At 59.2% G+C, this 20,152-nt stretch overlaps 1 protein-coding gene and 1 pseudogene across 26 annotated transcripts in view; one reads left to right on the top strand and one right to left on the bottom strand.

Moving 5' to 3' along the window:
* Positions 1-4,944: 4,944 nt before the first annotated feature.
* LOC141410271 (DNA damage up-regulated protein-like) lies at positions 4,945-6,028 on the bottom strand (annotated as a pseudogene).
* A 346-nt stretch (positions 6,029-6,374) lies between these two features.
* CTBP1 (C-terminal binding protein 1) overlaps positions 6,375-20,152 on the top strand; it is a 38,022-nt gene continuing 24,244 nt past the window's right edge. For 6 of the 26 annotated variants that reach the window (XR_012434549.1, XR_012434545.1, XM_045392013.3 and 3 more), the window contains exons 1-2: positions 7,344-7,558; positions 17,904-18,058. Coding sequence is in view for 22 of the 26 variants with exons in the window: in XM_045392013.3 (XP_045247948.1) it covers positions 7,519-7,558; positions 17,904-18,058 (195 nt within the window). In the remaining 4 variants the exon portion in view is untranslated. Of the gene's footprint in view, positions 6,792-7,343; positions 7,559-7,743; positions 8,879-14,557; positions 14,753-17,903; positions 18,059-20,152 lie in introns of those variants that run through there. The other 20 variants (XR_012434547.1, XM_074039193.1, XM_074039195.1 and 17 more) reach the window with 7 other exon arrangements.

The raw sequence follows: 20,152 nt of genomic DNA, 5'->3' as shown, positions 1-20,152 counted from the left end.
ACAAACAAACAAGGGATGAGATTCTGACACAGGCTGCAACATGGATGAATCTTGAGGACACTGTGCTAAGTGAAATAAGCCAGTTGCCAAAAATACAACTACTACAGAATTCCACTTATATGAGGTGGTTAGACTAGTCAAAATTATAGAAACAGAAAGTAGAATGGTGGGTACCAGGGCCAGGGGAAGGGAAATGAGGAATTATTGTTTAATGGAGACAGAGTTTCAGTTTTGCAAGATGGGAAGAGTTCTACACAGATGCATGGTGGTGATGGTTGCACATCACAAGTGTATTTAACACCACCAAACTGTACACTTAAAATGATTAAGGTTGTAATTTTAAGTTATATGCATTTTACCACAAACTTTAAAAGTTGAAAAAAAGAAGTGAGGGCAGTCGTTGCACTGGGGAGGAGGAGGAGGGCAGTTACTGGTGGGGCTTTGGAGGGGTTTTTGACACAGTGTTCCACTTTCCAAACCATGTGGCAATTACACAAATACTGCTTTGCTTTTTTAAAAAAAGATTGTGGCTTTCTTCTTCCTAGAAGACTGTGTGTTGTCCTCTTGTCAGGCGTGCTTTGTTGAGAGAAGCTGCTCCATGGGAGAGCCTACATGGCTGGGAGCTTAGGGTCCCTCTGCCCAACAGCCCATGAAGAGTAAGCTCAGATGCAGACTTCCCCAGTCAAGCCTTCAGATGGCGCCACAGATGCTGTGCCATTGTCCTAATTGCAGTCTCGGGAGAAGCCAACATGCAGAGGACTCAAGCCATGCCTGGATTCCTGACTCATGGAAATGGTGAGATACTGAATGTTTTTTAAGCTGCAAAGTTTTAGGGAATTTTATTATGCCCCAATAGATAACAAATAATGCTAAGTATAGAATACTGTGTTACTACTTATTTTATCTTGAGACTTTAAAAAAATAGATATTTGAATATTGCTTGGCTTTTATCATTGTAATTGATAAGGCTGCTTTCATGATAACTGCTTTTGGTGTAATCTGAGTGGTTTTCTTTTTCACTTTAAATTTTTTTTTTTGTCTTTTGTATTCTGTAGTTTTACTCCTAAATGTAGAAGTGTAGTTTCATTTTTTTTTCCCCCAGTTCAAGTCTCACAGTGTTCCTGAATCTTAGGATTCACATTTTTCATGAAGTATAGAACTTTCTTGTCATTATCTTTTTTAAATACTGTTGCTTCCTCATTCTTCTAATCATTCAGAACGGAACTCTCAAAGATGTTTGGGATCCCCTCATTCTGTCATCATGCTCTGCCTCACACCAGAAGTAATTTCTGCATATATCACAAATTCAGCTTTCAGCTGGGTCTAAATTGCTTTTTAACTCACTCATTGAGTTAATTTTAGCAAGTATGGTTTTCCGTTCTAGATATTCCATTTAGTTCTTCAAAACTGCCTATTCTTCCCCCATTCCCTTGCAATCGTATTCTTGTTCATGTACTTTTTTTTTTTTTTTTTTTGAGATGGAGTTTCGCTCTTGTTGCCTAGGCTGGAGTGCAATGGCACAATCTTGGCTCACCGCAACCTCCGCCTCCTGGGTTCAAGCAATTCTCCTGTCTCGGCCTCCCGACTAGCTGGGATTACAGGCATACGCCACCACGCCTAGCTAATTTTGTATTTTTAGTGGAGATGGGGTTTCTCCTTGCTGGTCAGGCCGGTCTCGAACTCCCAACCTCAGGTGACCCACCCACCTTGGCCTCCCAAAGTGCTGGGATTACAGGCGTGAGCCACGGCGCCCAGCCTCATTTACTTCTTTTATTACTGTAATTCTTAACCATGTTAAACATGTTTAATTAATGTTCTCTTTTTTGCTCGATTCACCTTCTGAAGACCTTTGGTGGGGGAGTCCGTTCCTGCTTTCACACATCTGTTGACTTCCCTCATGTGGTTCTTTCTTTGCATGTCTTGTACTTTATGATTGTAAATTCATCTTCAGTGGGTTTTATGGGTAGGAATTGGAGGGGGCTAGATTGAGAATGTCTATGTGATTTTGCTTCTATCACTGTGCCTGCTTCTGTCATGGGCATCAAGGGTCTTACTGGCCTGGGCCCAGGTTTTATATCAAGTTATTTGCTGCAGGGGTGGTAAGGCCTGGACTGTGAACCTGTGAAAATTTGATACCTAGGCTGGGCACGGTAGCTCATTCCTGTAATCCCAGCACTTTGGGAGGCCAAAGTAGGAGGATCACTTGGGCCCAGGAGTTCAAGACCAGCGTGGGCAACACAGCTAGACCCCGTCTCAAAAAAGAAAAATTCAATACCTGAAGTCTAACGAGACTCTGAGTCCTGATTATCAATTTTCAACAAAACTGTTTCTGTCTCACAGAACCACAACAGGCAGGCAAACACAGAACCATCCTATTTTCTTCCTATTTTCATCCTATTTCTGTGGGCACATTTGTTCACATCTCTCCTGAGGGTGTAACCCTTTGAGTGCCCTTGTTCCAGTTCCCGATTCACGTGGGTCCAGGGAGGCCTCGTCTCCTTTCCCATGTGAGTATGGAGACTTAAATCCCGAGGCCCCAGATCAACATTCTCCCGGGCTGCTGCCCTTTGGCTATCACACTTCAAGACCTGGTTTTCAGTCTTCTGTTTGTCTCTGGTTCCTGTCACATCCCTGACCTCCTTGTGAGCTCAGCTGTGCATCAAAAGTTTGTTGTTTCTATCTTGTGTTCACAAGTTCTGTTCTGGGAGGCTTTTAGGGTTAGACCATCACAGGTAAAGACAGAAGTGGAAATCTACTTTTGCACTATTTCTAAGATCAATTTCTAGGCTCGTTTTCAGAACATTTGCCATCCCTCTCTGCTCTGGTTTGAATAACTGTCCCCTTCAAAATTCATATTGAAGTTTGTCATTGTGATGATCTTAAGAGGTGGAACCTCTCAGAGGCGATTCAGCCACGAGGGCTTTGCCCTCCTGAATGGGCTGGTGCTGTTATCATGGGAGTGGGCTTCTTATAAAAGGGTGCATTCAGCACCCTTTCCTTTCTCTCTCTCTTTGCCCTTCTGCTATTCTGCAATGTGAAGATGCAACAAGAAGGCCCTCACCAGATGCAGCCCCTTGAGGTTGAACTTCCCAGCCTCTAGAACCATAAGCCAACAAGCTTCTGTAAACTATAAGTTACCCACTCTGTAGTAGTCTGTTATAGCAGCACAGAATGGATGAAGACATCCTCTGTATCATTTTGCAATCCTACAAGAAAGGTGTTCTTTTGTACTCATTTCATCACTGGCTAAACTGGACTCTAGAGGGCTAAAGTAACAAGGCAGGTCTGTCCGCTTCCAGAGGACCTGTCCTGCAGTGGCGGTTCTGGGCTCCCCTGGGCTTTGTGGCACTTTACAGCTTGCAGTCATCCTGCAGGTAGATGTTATTTCTCTTCCCATCTTATGGCTGAAAACCAAGCCCTTATAGCAGTTATACAAGTTATGTGGCAGTGTTCAGCAATTGTATTAAAAATATTTTAGGTAGACAATGTGGTGTGTATATGTAATGGTACACCAGTCAGCCTTAAAAAGGAAGACAATGCTGCCATATATGATGATATGGATGAACCAGGGCGTTATGTGAAAAACCCAGGCACAGAAAGACAAATGCTGCATGATCTCACTTACAGGTGAAATCTAGAAAAGCTGAACTCACAGAAGCAGAGGGTAGAATGGTGTGTATCTGGCACTGGGGCTGGGCAGTGATGTTGGTCAAGGGATACATTTCAGTTACATTGGAGGAATATGTTCTAGGGATCTATAGTAGGACATGATGACTATAGTTAGTAACAATATCGTGTGCTGGAAAATTGCTGAGAGTAGATTTTAAGTGTTCTCACCACACCAAAAAACGAGTGTGTGAGTTAGTGCATGTTAATTAACTTGATTTAGCCATTCCACAATGTATACATATTTTAAAACAAGTTGTAAACAATAAATATATACAATTATTATTTGCCAATTAAAATACATACATTTTAAAATATTTTAGATATTTGTCCATTTTTGTTTCAAGTTTACTTGTTGGTCATTTTATTGTTAAAAATTTCTTGGTTGTTTTTGGCCGGGTGCAGTGGCTCACGCCTGTAGTGGCTCACGCCTGTAATCTCAGCACTTTGGGAGGCTGAGGCAGGTGGATCACCTGAGGGTCAGGAGTTCGAGAGCAGCCTGACCAACACAGTGAAACCCCATCTCTGCTAAAAATACATAAAATTAGCTGGGCGTGGTGATGGGTGTTCTCCAATTCCAGCTACTCGGGAGGCTGAGATAGGAGAATCACTTGCACCCGGGAGGCTGAGGTTGTAGTGAGCTGAGATTGCACTATTGCACTCCAGCCTGGGCAACGAGCGAAACTCTTGTCTCAAAATAAATAAAAAAAAAGACTGTTTTTTTTCTGTGTGTACATGACTGACACCACCAGTGGTTTCCTTTAACACCTCATCAACGTTCCCAGGCACTTTTTGTATTTGAGGTATGTGAAGTAATAGGGTGGCCGTTGTCCTGAGTGTGATCCTGAACACACCGACTGATAAAATGGGGGCCTTTGGCTGCACACCAGACGCTCTGGGTACTGATGAGCTCGCCCCCGACTCTGCCAGAAATCAGAACGGTGGTCCAGGAGAGTTAGCAGAAAGAGGAGGAACCAGACGCAGTGATCTACCTGGTTTGTCCTGGTGTCAAGTAACTTGGAGTTTTTCTTTCACACGTGGCTGGTACACAGGAGCACTCATAAATACCCGAGTTGAATAATATAGTCCATTGACCTGGAGTTGCATGAAGCAGCATTCATCCATCCAAAATGCCGATGCTTCTTCAGAATGTACTGAATTTTCCCCCAATCCTAGGTTGTCCCACGTGATGGACAAAAATACCCCGTGTGGGAATGAAGGCTGGCCGGGGGGAACCTGGTGCCCAGGCCTCTGGCATCCCCACCAAGGTGACTCTCCAGCAGCTCCTAGGACAGCCCATCCGTGTAGGGCAAACGCCACGAGACCCTCCTGTGTGCAGGCACATGACAGGCCCAGGCACAGGGAGGCAGGTGGGCAGGCACAAGAGCAGCCAAACACTGACCCTGGAGGGCGGGGGTCATCTGCTCATCATGGCAAGGACTGGAAGTGGGAGAGGCAGGCAGCGCCCACTGGGGTTGGGACGAGCTGTGCACACGGCTGGGTGCACACAAAGCTGAGGCTTCTTTGTGAGCAACACAGTCACATTTGGGTGTAGGAATCTTGGCTGGAGTTGCCCAACGTGGGGAGCAGACAGCTCTGCAGCCAGAATCACAGCTGGAGAAGGAAGCACTTGGAACAAGCCAGGACAGTGGGACGGGCCAGGGCCAAATAAGAGTCGTGATAACGCACTGACAAGTTGTGCAGAGGGACACTGTGCAGACGGAGGCCATGGGGCGTGCTGATGGGGAAGACGATGGATCCCTGGCTGGCATGCATCCCTCTCCGTTCTTAGTTGCCTGTGGAATTCCAGCGAGCTCTGCTCCAGCTACACTGGACATAAAAGTGCGCAGGAAATGGATCCTGGAGAGGAACTGCTCTTCTGGACTGAGCTTGCTGCTCAGGGCAGCCTCACCTACAGGACCCAAAGCCTTATGTGATGTTTGCTGGACACTCAGCCACGTGGCTGCCTGTTGAGCTCTGCCAGTCCACGTGGGAGCCAGGAATTTCTCCCCAGAAGCCTCTCCATTTTATTCACCAATGCCCAGTAAATCACAACCTGACTTGCTGCAGAGGATGGAGTGCCTGGGACCCGTCTGTCCCCAGCTTCCCTGGGGAAAAAGGGAGTGGCATGTCCCTGCTGCCTTCTGGGCTGCCTGTCCATGCAGAGCAGATAGGAAAGTCCAGTGAGGTCCCTGCCTGTGCACTCCACCAACCACATCATCCCTTCCCAGCAGCCTCACCTAGGCCCCTCCATCTGTGACCCCTTGTCCCCTGCACCGATGTCTGGCCTTGGAGGTTGCTGCTCATTTTTCTGGAATTTTCTTAGATCTCTGCAGGGCTGCCCCTCCCCCTACAAGGGCTCCACACGTGTTCCCTCCTTCATGACTCCCACTGGGCTTCCCTGACAGGGCCCCACCCTCCCCAAAGCTCTGGTGATACCTGCCAGGTTTCCTCCAGGCCACAGCTGGGCAGCCCGGTCTTAGAACAGAAAGTGGTACGCATGGCAGGCCCGACTGAGGGCCCAGCACTGTCAGTGGGGTCAGAGGTCTTCCCAGGCCTGGAAGGGCAGACATGGGCTTCTCAGGGCAGCCTAGGACGCGTCCTCACGAACCACAGCGAAACTAGAGCAGGTGTCTCTCGGATAGGAGTCTGCATCATTCCGTCTCCAGGCTGTGGTTTCTCAAATTATGCAACTATCTGATCATTCCAGTGTGCTCAGAGTAGCCACGCGCAGAGGCCCTTCCCACAACTCCCCACGGGGTGGATGGAAGCGTCCACTCGCGGCGCGAGGAATATCCCTGGGCCCCTCGGGAGAGTCTGCAGGGGCAGCCCCTGGGTGAGCAGGCCCGGTGCGGCCTCTCCCTGAAGGGACTTTCGGGCCCTCCCGGGTCGGGGCGTTTCCCGCAGCGGGCAGAAGCAGAGCTGGCTACAAACCCTACTCTTGTTAAAGGAGAAACGGGGTCGAGAAGGGGGTTCTCCAGCCCTGAACTTCCCGGGCCGGGAACAGCGCGCTGGGCCGGGCAGAACGCGGCCCCTCCCGGAGTCGGGGTCCCCCCCGGCTGGGGACGAACTGGGGCGGGCGCGCTTCTCCTCCCGGGGCCCCATGTGCGGCCGGCTCTTGGACGGTAAATCAGGGCTCGGGTGGGGGCGATGGGGGGAACCCGCGGCCTCGGTGCCCCTGGCCAGCCCCGGGGACAGCGGCACCGCAAGGACAAGTCTTCGGAGGCGCACGGGCCAGGCCGCGGGGCCAGAAGCGAGCGGGGGAGGGCGGCGGCTGGCGGGGCGGGAAGGGAGCGGGGCGGCCGCTGCGCGGAGGAGCGCCATTTACGTTCGGGTCCGTTCCGGGCGCTGACGTGGGCGACCCTGCCTCGGCTTCCGGGCCCGGCGCCGTCCCGCAGGGGGCCTCGGGGCGGGCGGCGCTCCTGCCAGCGGTGCTGAGCCCGGCCCGACCCTGCCCGCCTTCCTCCGGGACAGGCGGTTTAGAACGTGCGGAACACCGGGCCTCGGGCCTCCGCCGGGCTGCAGGCCCCGTGAGCTTCCCGCCAGGCTCCCGCCCCGCCCCGCAGCCGCGCCCGGCCGGGCGGGCCCTGAGCCGCCCGCGTGAGTCCGTGCGCCGCCCGCGCCGGGAACCAGGAGACCAACCGCGAGGCCCCGCCCGCGCGCGCCGCCGTGTCCCCGCCCGCGCGGTCGTCGGAGCGCGGCTCAGCGGCGCGGCGGAGGCTCGGCACGGCGGCGGCCAGGCGCAGGCGAGCGGGCGGAGCAGCGGACGGCACCGAGGCCGCCCCACGCGCCGGACTCGCGGCGGCGCAGCGCGCCGGAGTGGTCGGGGCCCGCGGCCGCTCGCGCCTCTCGATGGGCAGCTCGCACTTGCTCAACAAGGGCCTGCCGCTCGGTAAGGCCGCGCGCGCGCGCGTTTCCGGCCGCGGGCGGGGGCGGGGCGGGGCGGGGGCCGCGCGGGCGGGGGGCGCGGGGGCGGGCCGAGCGCGCGCCCGCGGGCCGCCGGCTTTGTGTGCGAGTGCGCGTGCGCGCCGTCGTCCGCGCGTGGCCGCGGTCGGGGGCGGGACCGCGGCAAGGGTCGTGCGCATGCGCGGGCCGCTGCGTGTGAGCGAGCGCCGCCGTGTGCACTCCCCGCCCGCGGCCCGCGCAGGTGACACAAAGGGGCCCGTGGGCCTCCAGGCTGCTCCACCGACCCCAGCCCCATGGGACCCGGGACGGCACCCCGAGTCCCGAGTCCCGATCCCCGGCCGCTACCCCGTCCCCGGTCACGACCCCGCGGCTGGGCCTGCGGGACCGGGGTGGGAGCTGCGCCGTGCGCAGCTACGGGTGTCCTGGGGAGCGCGCTCCCGGGCCACTCGCGGGAGCGCGCCCCCTCCCGCCCTGAGGCTGCCGGCGACCGCGGCCGCGCGCTGTGGGGGAAGGGGACGGGGCCTGGGCGCCGGGTCTGACCGTGGAGGAGGCCGCCGCCCTCAGACCGGGCCCAAAGCGCAGCCCCCGGCGGTGACGCGGGCGGTCCCCGGGGGTCTCCGCTCCCGCGAACTCCGCGAGGGCCCGGCCCGGCCCGGCGCCTCCACCTGCCTCTGCCTGTGCCGGCCCGGGTCCCGGGGCGCCTTCCTCGCCGGCTGCGGCCCCGGAAGCAGGGAGCACGGGCGGACGCCGGGCGCACGGCCATCGCCATCTTGCAGCGCCCGCATCCTGGGCCGGCCCGGGCCGCTCCGCGGAGCCTCTCTCTCCCTCGACACGGCTGCAAAGGCAGAGCCCGCGCGCTTGATCCCCGGGCCAAAGCTGGAGCGTTCTCTGGCGGCCTCCAAGGGCATCGGTGTCCAGAAGCCCGGCCGGGGCCAGAGCCCTTTTGCTGTAGTCTCCGCGATTGCCGGGACAGAATTCCCTTCCAGTGGGGAAAAGGGAAGGCGGTCGCGCCCTTCCCGGTGCCCTGAGTGGGGAGGTGAAACCCTGAGAGTTGGGGCTAGAGGGCCCGGAGCCAGGGCCGAGGCGGCGGGTGCGCAGGGTGCTCCGTGGAGCCCGAGCACCCCCAGCCAAGTCCTCTCCACCGTTTCTGTAGGAGCTCGGCAGGGAGCACAAGTCCGTCGGGAAGAAAACGGCGCTGGTGGCTGGGCCCGCGCCGCGGGCGTCCTCGCTGAGCTCCTAGCGCATGGCCTGTGCGCGTCTGTGTACCCGTCTGCGGCTTGGGGCAGGGTTGGGGCAGCACCGTGGGGTAACTATTTGCCGTTGCAGCTGAGGATGACAGCTGCGGTTTGGGGGTCTCTCGTTCTGTGTCCTGGAACTTTGTAGGGCGTGGCTCTGCCCTGGGCCTCAGCACCAGGTCTCCCCTGCCCGCCCAGGCCTGGCCACCTCCCTCTGGGGTCTGGGTTTGGCTCCTGGTTGGCACTGTCAGCTCTGCAGACGCGTTTTGCCCTCTGTGATTCTGTCGCCCATCTTTGAGCACCTGCTTCCATGCTGGCGTCCTCTGCAGAACTCTGGGAGGGACATGCAGTGGGGGCTGCATCTGCTCACTGCCCGGGGTGCCTTGTCCACCTGCCTGGCCGTTTTTGAGGTGTCTGCCATGTCCGCAGCATGTACTTCGTCCTGTCAGCCTTGACCAGGGCAGCTGTTAGTTCTGAGAGGTGGACATGTGGTTGGGAATGTCAGTGAGTAGGATCTTCCCTTTTGCACACTTGTCATTAACCTGAGAACATGGCAGTGGGGGAGGGGAGGTTTGGCCCCGGGTGCACGGGACTGTGGGCTGGTCCTGTCCGTCTGCTGAGTGGGATGGGCCTTGGCCCAGTCCTGTGGGCTTGGCGCAGAACCGACCCCAGCCACATCCTGGGGAGATTGGAGGTGCTGGCTGGTCCTGTCTGCCTCCTCCAAGGGCTGGGAGCCCCCCACTCTTTGGACGTTTGTAGTGTAAGGTTCCATTATCCAGCAGACAGCCACTGTTAACAGTCACTCTGTTAATAAGTTTTTTCTGGAGGAACCCTGGACAGAAGTAGTCACGCTCTGCAGGAAACGGGTCCCAGGCTCGAGAGGCCTAGTCTCTTCCTTTGGAGCTCAGAGGTGGCTGTTCAGCCACACCTGGCTCGCCTGGCAGTTTTTCTCCTCTGACTGTAACTAGCCCTTTCAACTTCCTGTGGCCACTGCCCCCAGAGTGTGACCTGGTCTGAGCTGATGGTGGCGTCCCTGAGCCAAGAGGCGTACGGCTGGTACCACTAGTGTTGCTGAGAACCCTTCAGGCAGCGTTCTGTGCCTGGCTGTGCCCTGGCGCTCCCCACGCAGTGCCCAAGTCAAAGGCGTGTGCCCTGTGAGGTGTTTACCCGAGTGACTCTCCTTCCAGAAGGACTTCTTGTTTTCCCCTCCACTCAGGGCTGGAGAGGGCTCCGTACGGGTGGTGCTGACGGTGCAGGCCTGGCTCAGGGCCCAGGGGTGGCCAGGAGGTGGTGGAGGCAGCAGGTGGTGTCCTCCGGGTTCTGTGGTTGAACTGCATCGCCTGAGGGAACGCTGGTCAGAGTACCGGGGTCCTCTGGTGGTCGCTGGATTTTGGTAGTTGTGGGTAGGAGCTCTGTGCTGGGAGTGTCTGGCCCCCCAGGTCCTCCATTGTCGGCTGCAGTGGCCAGGGCCCACTACTCTCCCCCACACTGGGTGGGGGTAACCCACAAGATGCCACCTGCATCACTGACCGTCCCTTCCAGAAGCCCGTCCAGCCACACACTCCATGTGGTATCTCCCACGAGGAAACGTTCAGTTTTTTCCTGTAAAGTCAGAAATCTCTTGGGTGGCCTTTTGTCAAGCCAAACATTAACCTTGAGTTGTCTCTCTGGGTGGCCAGGCGGTGCCAGTTCTTATGTGCGTTGAAGGAAGAGTGAGGATGGCCCTGAGGGAAGCCCAGTTGGTTTGGATGGGGAGGAGTTGGGGCTACGGCCCTGAGAGAGGTGTGGGTGGTGTTGGGACCAGGCCCCTTCTGCACCCTCCCCTGGCACCGCCATCAACTCCCCAGGCCTAGTGTGGCCCATGCCACCCTGCCCACCCATGCCACCCTGCCCGCCCATGCCACCCTGCCCCGCCACCCGTGTCACCCTGCCCACCCGTGTCACCCTGACCTGCCACCCATCTGTGGTGTGAGGGCTGCTGGGCTGCCCTGTCTGCATGGCTGGCGTGAGCCTCAGAGGCGTCTGAGGCTGCCTCTCGAGTGGTGTCATGTGTAGAGTGTCCTGTTGAGAAGGAGAGGAAGGGTGTAGCCCTGATACCCCACGCGTGGTAGGAGCCGGGAAGGTGGTGTTCTGGGGGTCCTGGAGCTCACAGGGCATGTGCATGTGCTCCCTGAATAAACAGGGAAACGTACGGCTCCACGGGTGTCCTGGAGAGGAATCTTGCTGGCAAATCCGTGCCTTTGATCGCAGCCCCTACACTGTGTCCTCTGAGCTGTGATGCGGCCCCACAGGCCCTGTGGAGTACTGTGGCTCCCTGGCTCACAGGGATGCCGTCGTTGGAGGTGCCGTAACGGCTCGTGGGTGACTTGGGCGGTGTCCGTCTGGGGTGCTGTCATCGGAGGACCTGTATCAGTCCATGGGTGACGGGCGGTGTCTGTCTGAGGGAGGTTCTGGTGGCCCCATGCTCTCAGCCCAGTGGCTCCACGCTGCTGTGTAGTCCTTCTTGAGGGCCTGCCTTCTCTGCCGTTGAAGGGCAGGGGCTCAGTTCCCTCTGGGTGGCAGGCGGCTGTATCTCAGGACCGGAAGGCTCCGGGTCAGGCTGTGCACAGCCTTCGTTCATGTCAGCTCCTGGCTGGGCAGCACAGGGGCCTCCAGGCCTGGACAGCCAAGGGGGGCATCTCACCAGTGCCCAGATGGCTGTGCTGGGGACTTGTGGCAGGACAGCTTTGTCATAAGATGGCCACTCGAGCCTGGAGTAATCAGGGCTTACGGGGACAGGGCGGGGTGAGGGCTGGTGAGACTGCCCAGCCTGAGGGTGCCCTTCTGGTGGTTGGGGAGCTCCTTCCTGGGCAGCGGCTTTAGGGGCTGCTGTGGAGAGGGAGAGGTGAGGTTGGTGAGGAGGGGCTTTTGGGACACACTGTCCTGGTAGAGGCTGTGGGGAGGGGAGCATACAGTTGGCCCAGCAGGGCTGGCCAGTGGAGGCACGTGGAGGGTTGGTGGCCGCCGAGCCTGGGTCTGAGCAAGCGGGGATGGAGACCAGGTACCGAGGCTGGGGAAGGAACGGGGGCAGCCGCTTGGTCCTGGCACATCTTGGGGTCCCCTGGGACTTCCTGGGAACCCCAGTGCCCAGAGACCCACTGTGGCTGTCTGGCGGGGGGGCAGGTCCCAGCCCGTGGTGACCCCCAGTGTGCCAGGGCAACCCTGGTCCCTCTCCAGAGTGGACCAATGCCCAGCACACACGTGGTTCAGGGCCGAGTGGGCAGGCATGGCCAACAGGAGGGAGGATCCAGCAAGCAGCTGGTGATGTGTGTCCAGAGACAGGGTGTTGACATGTGGCCAAGAGGTTCTGGGGTCATCAGGCCGCCACCGTGCAGCCCCCACCCCAGGACTTGATGGCTCCAGAGAACCTGGGGGCTGCTGCCCTCACCTCACCCCAATTTTCTTTAAAATGAATTTTTATTTTAGAACAGTCTTAGCTTTATAGGAAAATAGGAAGCTAGCGCAAGCTTCCCACGTGCGCTGCACTCACTCCCCTCGTGGGTCTGTTGAGTGCTTTCTTATAACGTAAGGTTAAGCGTCTGCAGGGTGAGAACCTGGAGACTGTCCTTGTGTTGCTGTGCTGAGAGCCGTGTGTGGCTGTGAGTTTTTGATGAGGAAAAGCAGTGTGGGTCCTGGGTTTGGACAGCGCAGGCCCCTCTGGGAGCCGAGTGCCTTCACCTCGGAGCGTGTGGGGGAGGTACAGAGCTGGAGCCCTTGACCTTGACCCAGCCAGGAAGGCCGTAGGAGGTCAGCTCCCTGGCGTGAGGTGCCCAGGGCCTCCGGCGTCACCCTGGGTGGGGGCTCCAGGACTTGGACGCTGGCTGTCAGCGGGGCAGGTGTGGCCCAGCAGGGGGCTGCTTTGTGGGTGCACTGTGGCCCCAGGATGGTGCAGATGGTGGGCAGACCTGCCCCAGGGCTGTTTCTGAGACAGAGGCCCCTGGAGGAGAACCAGGTGCTGGGCCTCAGGTGTCTGTTCTGAACTGGGGCAGCCTTGGAACAAGGAGCCACAGGAGGTCCCTGTGGCACGGGGCCCTGGCAGGGCCACCCCGGGGAGTGCAGGGCCACAGGAGTCCTGCCGCAGGTTCCTCGGCTCGGGAGCTCACGGCCTCCTCACTGCAGAGTCCTTTCAGGAGGGCCAGGGTGGCCTTCCCACATCTGCTTCCTCCTCAGAGACACAGGTGTGGGTACATACTGGCCAGTATTGATAAGCATTGAGTGGTATTGAGGGGTGTCGATGAGGCTCCAGGAGCAGCGGCCGGCGCCGTGGTGCTGTGGGCAGTATTGATGAGTACTGGCTGGTGTTGAGAGTTTGACTGGGCGTGGGTGGCGTGGTGCTCTGCCCCCTGGCCAGGCTGGTTCGTGGGTGAAGTGTGACATTCAGGTGGTTTTCTCCTGTCCTTTTAGTTTCTGTTTTTATGCAGGATCCAGGTGCCACGGGGGGATCTGGCCTTCAGGGCAGGAGGCTGCAGCGCAGGTCATGGGGGGCCCAGACGCAGGCAGTGGGATCCCACTCCACAGTGTTGCTCTTGGGCCCTCCATCGGGAGCCCCATACAGCACCTGCCATGAGGAGTGGTGTTGGGGACCCTGGATGGGACCTGTGTGTGTGGGGCTACACCTCAGCCCCTGTGATGGTGTCTGTGGAAGCTGGAGGCGGTCAGCCTGTATGCTTGAACCCTGCAGAGGGAATTGAGGGGCGGAGATTTGTCTGCGAGGCCTCTGGCAGGGGTTGGCCTTACGGCGCACCACCAGGGTCTTAGGCTTGGCTGAGTGGCCCCTCCTGGCCTGGCAGGCAGTCGTCTCTGCCCATGCCTGCCACGCTGCTGGGCTGGTGGTGGCTGGCTCCTGTCCTGGTTAGCCTGATGTCAGCTGCACGTTGAGGTCAGCGCCTGTGCTGTGTCTTCCTGCCAGAGCAGGGATCAGGTGTGGGTGGCTCAGTGACACCCTCCCGAGGGCTGGGCGATCGTGTGCACTCCCAGCACCCTCTACCTTGCAGGGCTGCGTTCCTGGAAGGCTTGGACCCCTCAGGTGCCCCCTGCCCCTGTGCATTCAGCCATCAGGGTTCATGCCCTCAGCTTCCCGCCAGGCCCTGGTTGTAGCCGTCAGGAAGAGCTGAGCCGTGCTTTTGGGAGAATCGAGGGAATGTCGCTGGGATGCACCAAGGGTCGGAGGTGGAGCTGGCGTGGCCCAGGGCAGGCAGTACCAGGCCGGATGCTGGAAAGCCAGCAGCTCCTCTCCCGGTGGCTCCTGGGAAGTTCCACGTCCTTGCCTGGTCACAGAGGCCTGGGAATCGGTGACATGAGATAGAAGCTTCCAGAACAGGAGGCAGAGCCCTTCCACAGTTTCCCTGCCCACAGCACACACCCTGTGCCCTCCGCCCCCTGGTTTTTGGACACTGGGGACATCTGGGTGCGGCTAGAGCCTGTGGGGGTGGCCGCAGCCCTGGGGGGCTGTTCCCAAGAGTCAGCCTAGGGGCCATTGGGGCCTGGCCTCGGGCCTGGCACTGCGACCTCGGGGTGAGCGCCCCTCGTGTGTGCGGCAGGAGCCGGGGCCCCTGGCTGGCAGCAGGCTCCCGAGTCCAGGTAGGTCCCGGACAGCAGCCCCGGGCGTGGCAGATGCAGTGAGGTCCACTTCTGAGGCGGTCCCTGGAGTCTGTGAGTTCTGGTCGGACCTTCGATGGCATTTTAATGTGTCTCTTGTGTTTGATTTTTAGTAAGACTTTGACCCCGACGCAGGCTTCAGTGATTGCCGTGGATCAGAAGCCTGAGCGCTTTGGCTCGAGACAATTAAGGACGTGGGATGAGGCTCCGAGACAGGACGCGGTTCTGCCTGGGGATCCTGAAGATAAAAAGCTTTGAAAAGTCGAATTCATGGTCGTGGAAGCTGAGGCCATATTAAGAGATGTCAGGTTGGTAGGAGTTCCTGGCGTCGGCGGCAGGCGAAGCCAGCCGGTCTCTTTGCGACCGTGTGGAGGAGGCACTGCCTCGGATCAAGTCGAGGGCCCTGGGCTGTGCAGGCGTCGGGCCTGACTGCTGCCACCTGGCCCCAAGTGTGCTCTGGGCGAGGACGGGCATCCCTCGAGGGAGGGCTTCCTGCACACCTGGCGGCAGAGCACAGCTGGTCAGGCCTGTCCGTGGTGTCTGCTGTCTGTTTCTGTCGGATAGTGTCCGAGAGGCACGGAGGGCCTCCACGTGGAGGCCGCCAGCAAGAGGGCAGAGCCCCACATGGAACCCTGGAAATCTTAGGTGTCCACCCGGCTGCTCAAGAGCAGGGCCGCGGCCCCGGTGGAGCTGTTCCTTGTGGTTGATCTGTGTTCTCTGGCCCGGAAGTGCGTGCAGCTGGAAACAGCCTTGGGCTGGGGGGTTGCTGTAAAGCCTGCTTCAGCACAGGCCGTGTGAATGTGAAGCCTCCTGAGTGTCCCCAGGCCCGCATGGGTGGGCTGTCCAGGGGAACCCTGGCACGGTGGTCGGGGGCAGCTCATGGGTGATGTGAGGAGGCACCTTGGGTGCCTGAACCTGATGGGGCCTCGTGTCTCCACCTGCTCCTCCCTCCCCACCGTTCCGCTGAGGAACCCAGCTCCCACTCACCCAGCACCCGGGAGTCCCTCCAGGCCGTTCCGATGAGGGACCCAGTTCCCACTCATCCACACACGGGAGTCCCCACAGGCGGTTCCACCAGGGGACACGGTTCCCACTCACCCAGCACCCGGGAGTCCCTACAGGCAGTTCCGATGAGGGACCCGGTTCCCACTTACCCAGCACCCGGGAGTCCCCACAGGCCGTTCCGATGAGGGACCCGGTTCCCACTCCTCCAGCACACAGGGGTCCCCCCAGGCAGTTCCACCAGGGGACCCGGTTCCCACTTACCCAGCACCTGGGAGTGCCCCCAGGCCGTTCCGATGAGGGACCCAGTTCCCACTCCTCCAGCCCACAGGGGTCCCCCCATGCAGTTCCACCAGGGGACACGGTTCCCACTCACCCAGCACCTGGGAGTCCCCACAGGCAGTTCCGATGAGGGACCCGGTTCCCACTTACCCAGCACCCGGGAGTGCCCCCAGGCCGTTCCGATGAGGGACCCGGTTCCCACTCCTCCAGCACACAGGGGTCCCCCCAGGCAGTTCCACCAGGGGACACGGTTCCTACTCACCCAGCACCCGGAGCCCCTCTAGGCCGTTCCAACAAGGGACCCGGTTCCCGCTCACCCAGCACCTGGGAGTCCCCACAGGCAGTTCCAACGAGGGACCCGGTTCCCGCTCACCCAGCACACGGGAGTCCCCACAGGCGGTTCCACCGGGGGACCCGGTTCCCACTCACCCAGCACCCGGGAGTCCCCCCAGGCCGTTCCGATGAGGGACCTGGCTCCCACTCCTCCAGCACACGGGAGTCCCCCCAGGCAGTTCCGATGCAGCCGAGTGGTCTGCAGTGGTCCTGCGTGTCCACGCCTTCCTTGTCAGAAGTGAAATCCAAGGACGCTGAGAGCAGATGTCTGTCCACTCACTCAGAAACAGCAACATAAACCTTTCCTCTCATGAGAAGTAATCACCACGCACAGTGGGGAGGAAGGCCGTGTGCAGAGGGAGGCCGTGTGCAGTGTCGCTGGGCGGCTGCCTGTGGTGCTCGTGGGCAGCTGCAGTCCGGAGGGAATGGAGGAAAGGTGAACCAGGACACGGTTTTGACCGTGCAGACCCCATGCTCGGGATCTGGGCCGGTCCCGGTGCCTTTCCTGTCTTGAAGGCAAGTGGGCGGAATGGCCAGTGGCTCCTCCGAGGACGCTGGGGCGCGAGGACCTTGTGGGAGGGTCATGGGCCCAGCCGTACTGGGAGCCCTTGGCTTTGGGGTGGTCAGTGGAGACCCATGCCCCGTCCCCTGCAGACCCACTGCATCCCTGGGCTGTCCACCAGCGTTTCTTTTCTCTGCCGTGGGTTCCAAGAGGCACTTCCCTGCTTCCTGGATACTGGCAGCTCGGCGGCCTCTACTCACCAGCAGGTGGATGGGGCGGGAGACTGGGCTGAGCGTGCTTATGGCCGCGGCCACTGGGGGCCTGCTGGGTCACTGTTTCTTGGTTCTGTCCTGCACCTCCCCTCCTGCTGGCCGAACGGTTCTGGAGGCTGCTTGGTCTCCTGGGGCCGGTCTTTAGGGGTGGACCGGCTGGGCCCTGGCCCCAGCTCTGCCTCTGCCCAGCTGCCATGGGCCTGACGGTAGCCCTGCCTGGGGCACGGGGCCGTTGGGCGGTACCTGGAAGCTGCCATGCTTCTGTGACGCCTCAGAGCCCTTATTTCTCCACTTGGCCTCAGTGAAGCTTAGTTGTGTCATACGCAGAAGGAGTGGGTGTTAATGATCTTTAATCGTCTCGTTTTGGGAAGGTTGGGTACAGAGTGGACTTTAATAGGTTTTAGCCCTTTTCTTTCCTTGCTCTGTTTCTTTTCCCTTCAAATCTGTAAATGGAAGTGATGCCAGGCAGAGCGTGGGGGGCGTCCCACATGAAACATTGGTGACCCCATCAGGGATTCCGGGCAGCCACGCGGTAGCCCAGGCAGGAAAGGGACAACCGTGTTCCCAAAGGCCCGTGCTGCCATCTGTGTTCTCCAGTGTCCGGGTCCCTCCTGTCCCCCTGCCTCATGGAGCTGCCCTGGGTCTCGGAGGGTCTGGGAGGGTCTTGGAGTCCCTGGGAGGGTCTGGAGATTCCTTGGGGGGTCTCGGAGGGTCTCGAAGTGCCTCGGAGGGTCTCAGAGGGCCTGGGAAGGTCGCAGAGGGTCTGGGAGGGTCTCGGGGTCTCGGAGGGACCTTGGAGGGTCTGGGAGGGTCTCGGAGGCCCGGCGCCCAAGGAGGATGGTGGTGGGTGTCTGCAGTCTGTGTCCACTCGAGTTGGTGAACTGAAGCACACACGAGTCTGTCTTTCCCGTGGATTTTTAATTTACTTTTTACAAATAACAAAACGTATAGGATAGAAAACCCCCGGGCGTCAGCCCTCGTTGACCCGTGCACGGTGGGTGGCGTGGAGTGGGCTGTGGCCGCAGGGCCGCAGTGGTGCGAAGCTGAGCACTTGCCTCTGTCTTGCAGGCGTCCGACCTCCAATCATGAACGGGCCCCTGCACCCGCGGCCCCTGGTGGCGCTGCTGGACGGCCGGGACTGCACAGTGGAGATGCCCATCCTGAAGGACGTGGCCACTGTGGCCTTCTGCGACGCGCAGTCCACGCAGGAGATCCACGAGAAGGTACCACCACGTGCTGGCGTGGGGCTGGAAGAACCACACGCTGGAGGGGAGTGGGGAGGGACGGGAGCACAGCAAGCCCAGGCCGAAGCGGGTCTGTGTGCCACTGGGGCAGGAGCGGCCTCTGTCCCAGTCACCCTGCGCCATCTGGAGGTGGACACGGGGTTTCCCCTGCACCCCGTCGGGAGGTGGACACGGGGTTTCCCCTGCGGCCCGTCGGGAGGTGGACACGGGGTTTCCCCTGCGCCCCGTCGGGAGGTGGACACGGGGTTTCTCCTGAGCTCCCTCAGGAGGTGGACACGGGGTTTCCCCTGCACCCTGTCGGGAGGTGGACACGGGGTTTCCCCTGCTTTCCACTGGGAGGTGGACACGGGGTTTCTCCTGAGCCCCGCCGGGAGGTGGACACGGGGTTTCCCCTGAGCCCCGTCGGGAGGTGGACACGGGGTTTCTCCTGAGCCCCGTCGGGAGGTGGACACGGGATTTCTCCTGCTTTCCACTGGGAGGTGGACACGGAGTTTCTCCTGAGCCCCGTCGGGAGGTGGACACGGGGTTTCTCCTGAGCCCCGTCGGGAGGTGGACACGGGGTTTCTCCTGAGCCCCGTCGGGAGGTGGACACGGGGTTTCTCCTGAGCCCCGTCGGAAGGTGGACACGGGGTTTCTCCTGAGCCCCATCGGGAGGTGGACACGGGGTTTCTCCTGCTCTCCACTGGGAGGTGGACATGGGGTTTGCCCTGAGCCCCGTCGGGAGGTGGACACGGGGTTTCCCTGTGGCTTCTTGATTCATTTTCAGTTTTTCCCAGGGAGCAGGTCCTTTTGTGGCGGGGGTGGAGTGAGGTGCTTTCCCCCGCCTCAGATGCGCAGCGGTCTCGGCATTGCCCACGACCCGGCTGTGGTCCAGCAGTGGGCAGCCTTTGGGCAGCTTTCCTGATTCATGTTTGCTCAGGAGCTCCACAGGCTTCTCCGTGATGAGGGCTAGGTCGGTCCGGCTCCTCGTAGCCAGGGATCCGTGATTCAGAGCAGCTTTTTCCTGAAGACAGATGAAGAATCTGGGCCCGCAGGAGCTCACGGGAGAGGGCCAGGCCCAGGCCACAACCCGGAGAGGCCCGGAGCCTGCAGAAACGGGCGAGCCTCGCCAACTCTGGCCTGGGGCGTTGGCTGTTCTGGAAGAAGTGGCTGAGAGACTGAATTTGGCTTTGCTGGGTGCGGGACCCTGCTGGGATATCCATGGCCCAGAAGGTGACACCTGGAGTGAGGGTGACCTGGATTCTGACTCGCCACACGGTTGGCACTCAGCCTACTGACGTCTGAGAAACCTTGAATCTGGATTTTCAGAGACCCCGCACTGCTGACCCCAGGTGCAGAAGGAAATGGGACGGCCCCTTTAGAGGAAGACAGCGTCAGCCCAGGCCTCAGGTCATTTCTAGAAATCCTCGTCTGGCGCGGGGTCCGTCAGACACAAGCAGAGGTAACCAGGCAGTCAAGGAGATGCACAAAACCCACCAGCCAGGGAAGCGGCGCCGGCCCATAGGAGCTCCCTGTGCTGCCCACGGGCCAGTCACCCCAGCACAGCTCCCGGGAGGCCGGGCCAGACACCCGACGAAGAGCTGATGACCCTGAAACGGGGCGTAGCAGTGTCAGGGGAGAACATGAGATGTGAATCTGAGAAATGCTGAAGCTGAACGGGGGAACTGAGGGGCGGGTTTACCAGTGGGCCGGGCAGCAGTGGACAGGAGGGAACGCGGGAGAGGGCGAGATGAGGAAGGGTCTCCCTCACAAACTTCAGAACAAGACGGGGAAGGGGCTGGAAATGATGACGACCGCAAAAGCATTTCCAAAACGGACAGAAGACAACCTGATGTTAAAAATGTGCGTGGTCTGCCGGGAGCTCTGCCGGGGCATTCGCTCTGGGAGATTCTTCACGGTTTCTCATGGGGTTAGATTGTGCTTGTAATGCAGCCCAGCGGCCACGCTCCTTTATCCTGGAGCCTCGGAATGTGCCGCATCCACACGCCCAGCGGCCACACCCCTTTATCCCGGAGACTCGGAACATGTATCCACACGCCCAGCGGCCACACACCTTTATCCCGGAGCCTCGGA

Source organism: Macaca fascicularis, chromosome 5, assembly GCF_037993035.2.
Source record: "Macaca fascicularis isolate 582-1 chromosome 5, T2T-MFA8v1.1".
Lineage (NCBI taxonomy): Eukaryota > Metazoa > Chordata > Mammalia > Primates > Cercopithecidae > Macaca > Macaca fascicularis.
The sequence above is the reverse complement of the archived record's forward strand: the minus strand, read 5'-3'. Positions and strand labels throughout refer to the sequence as shown.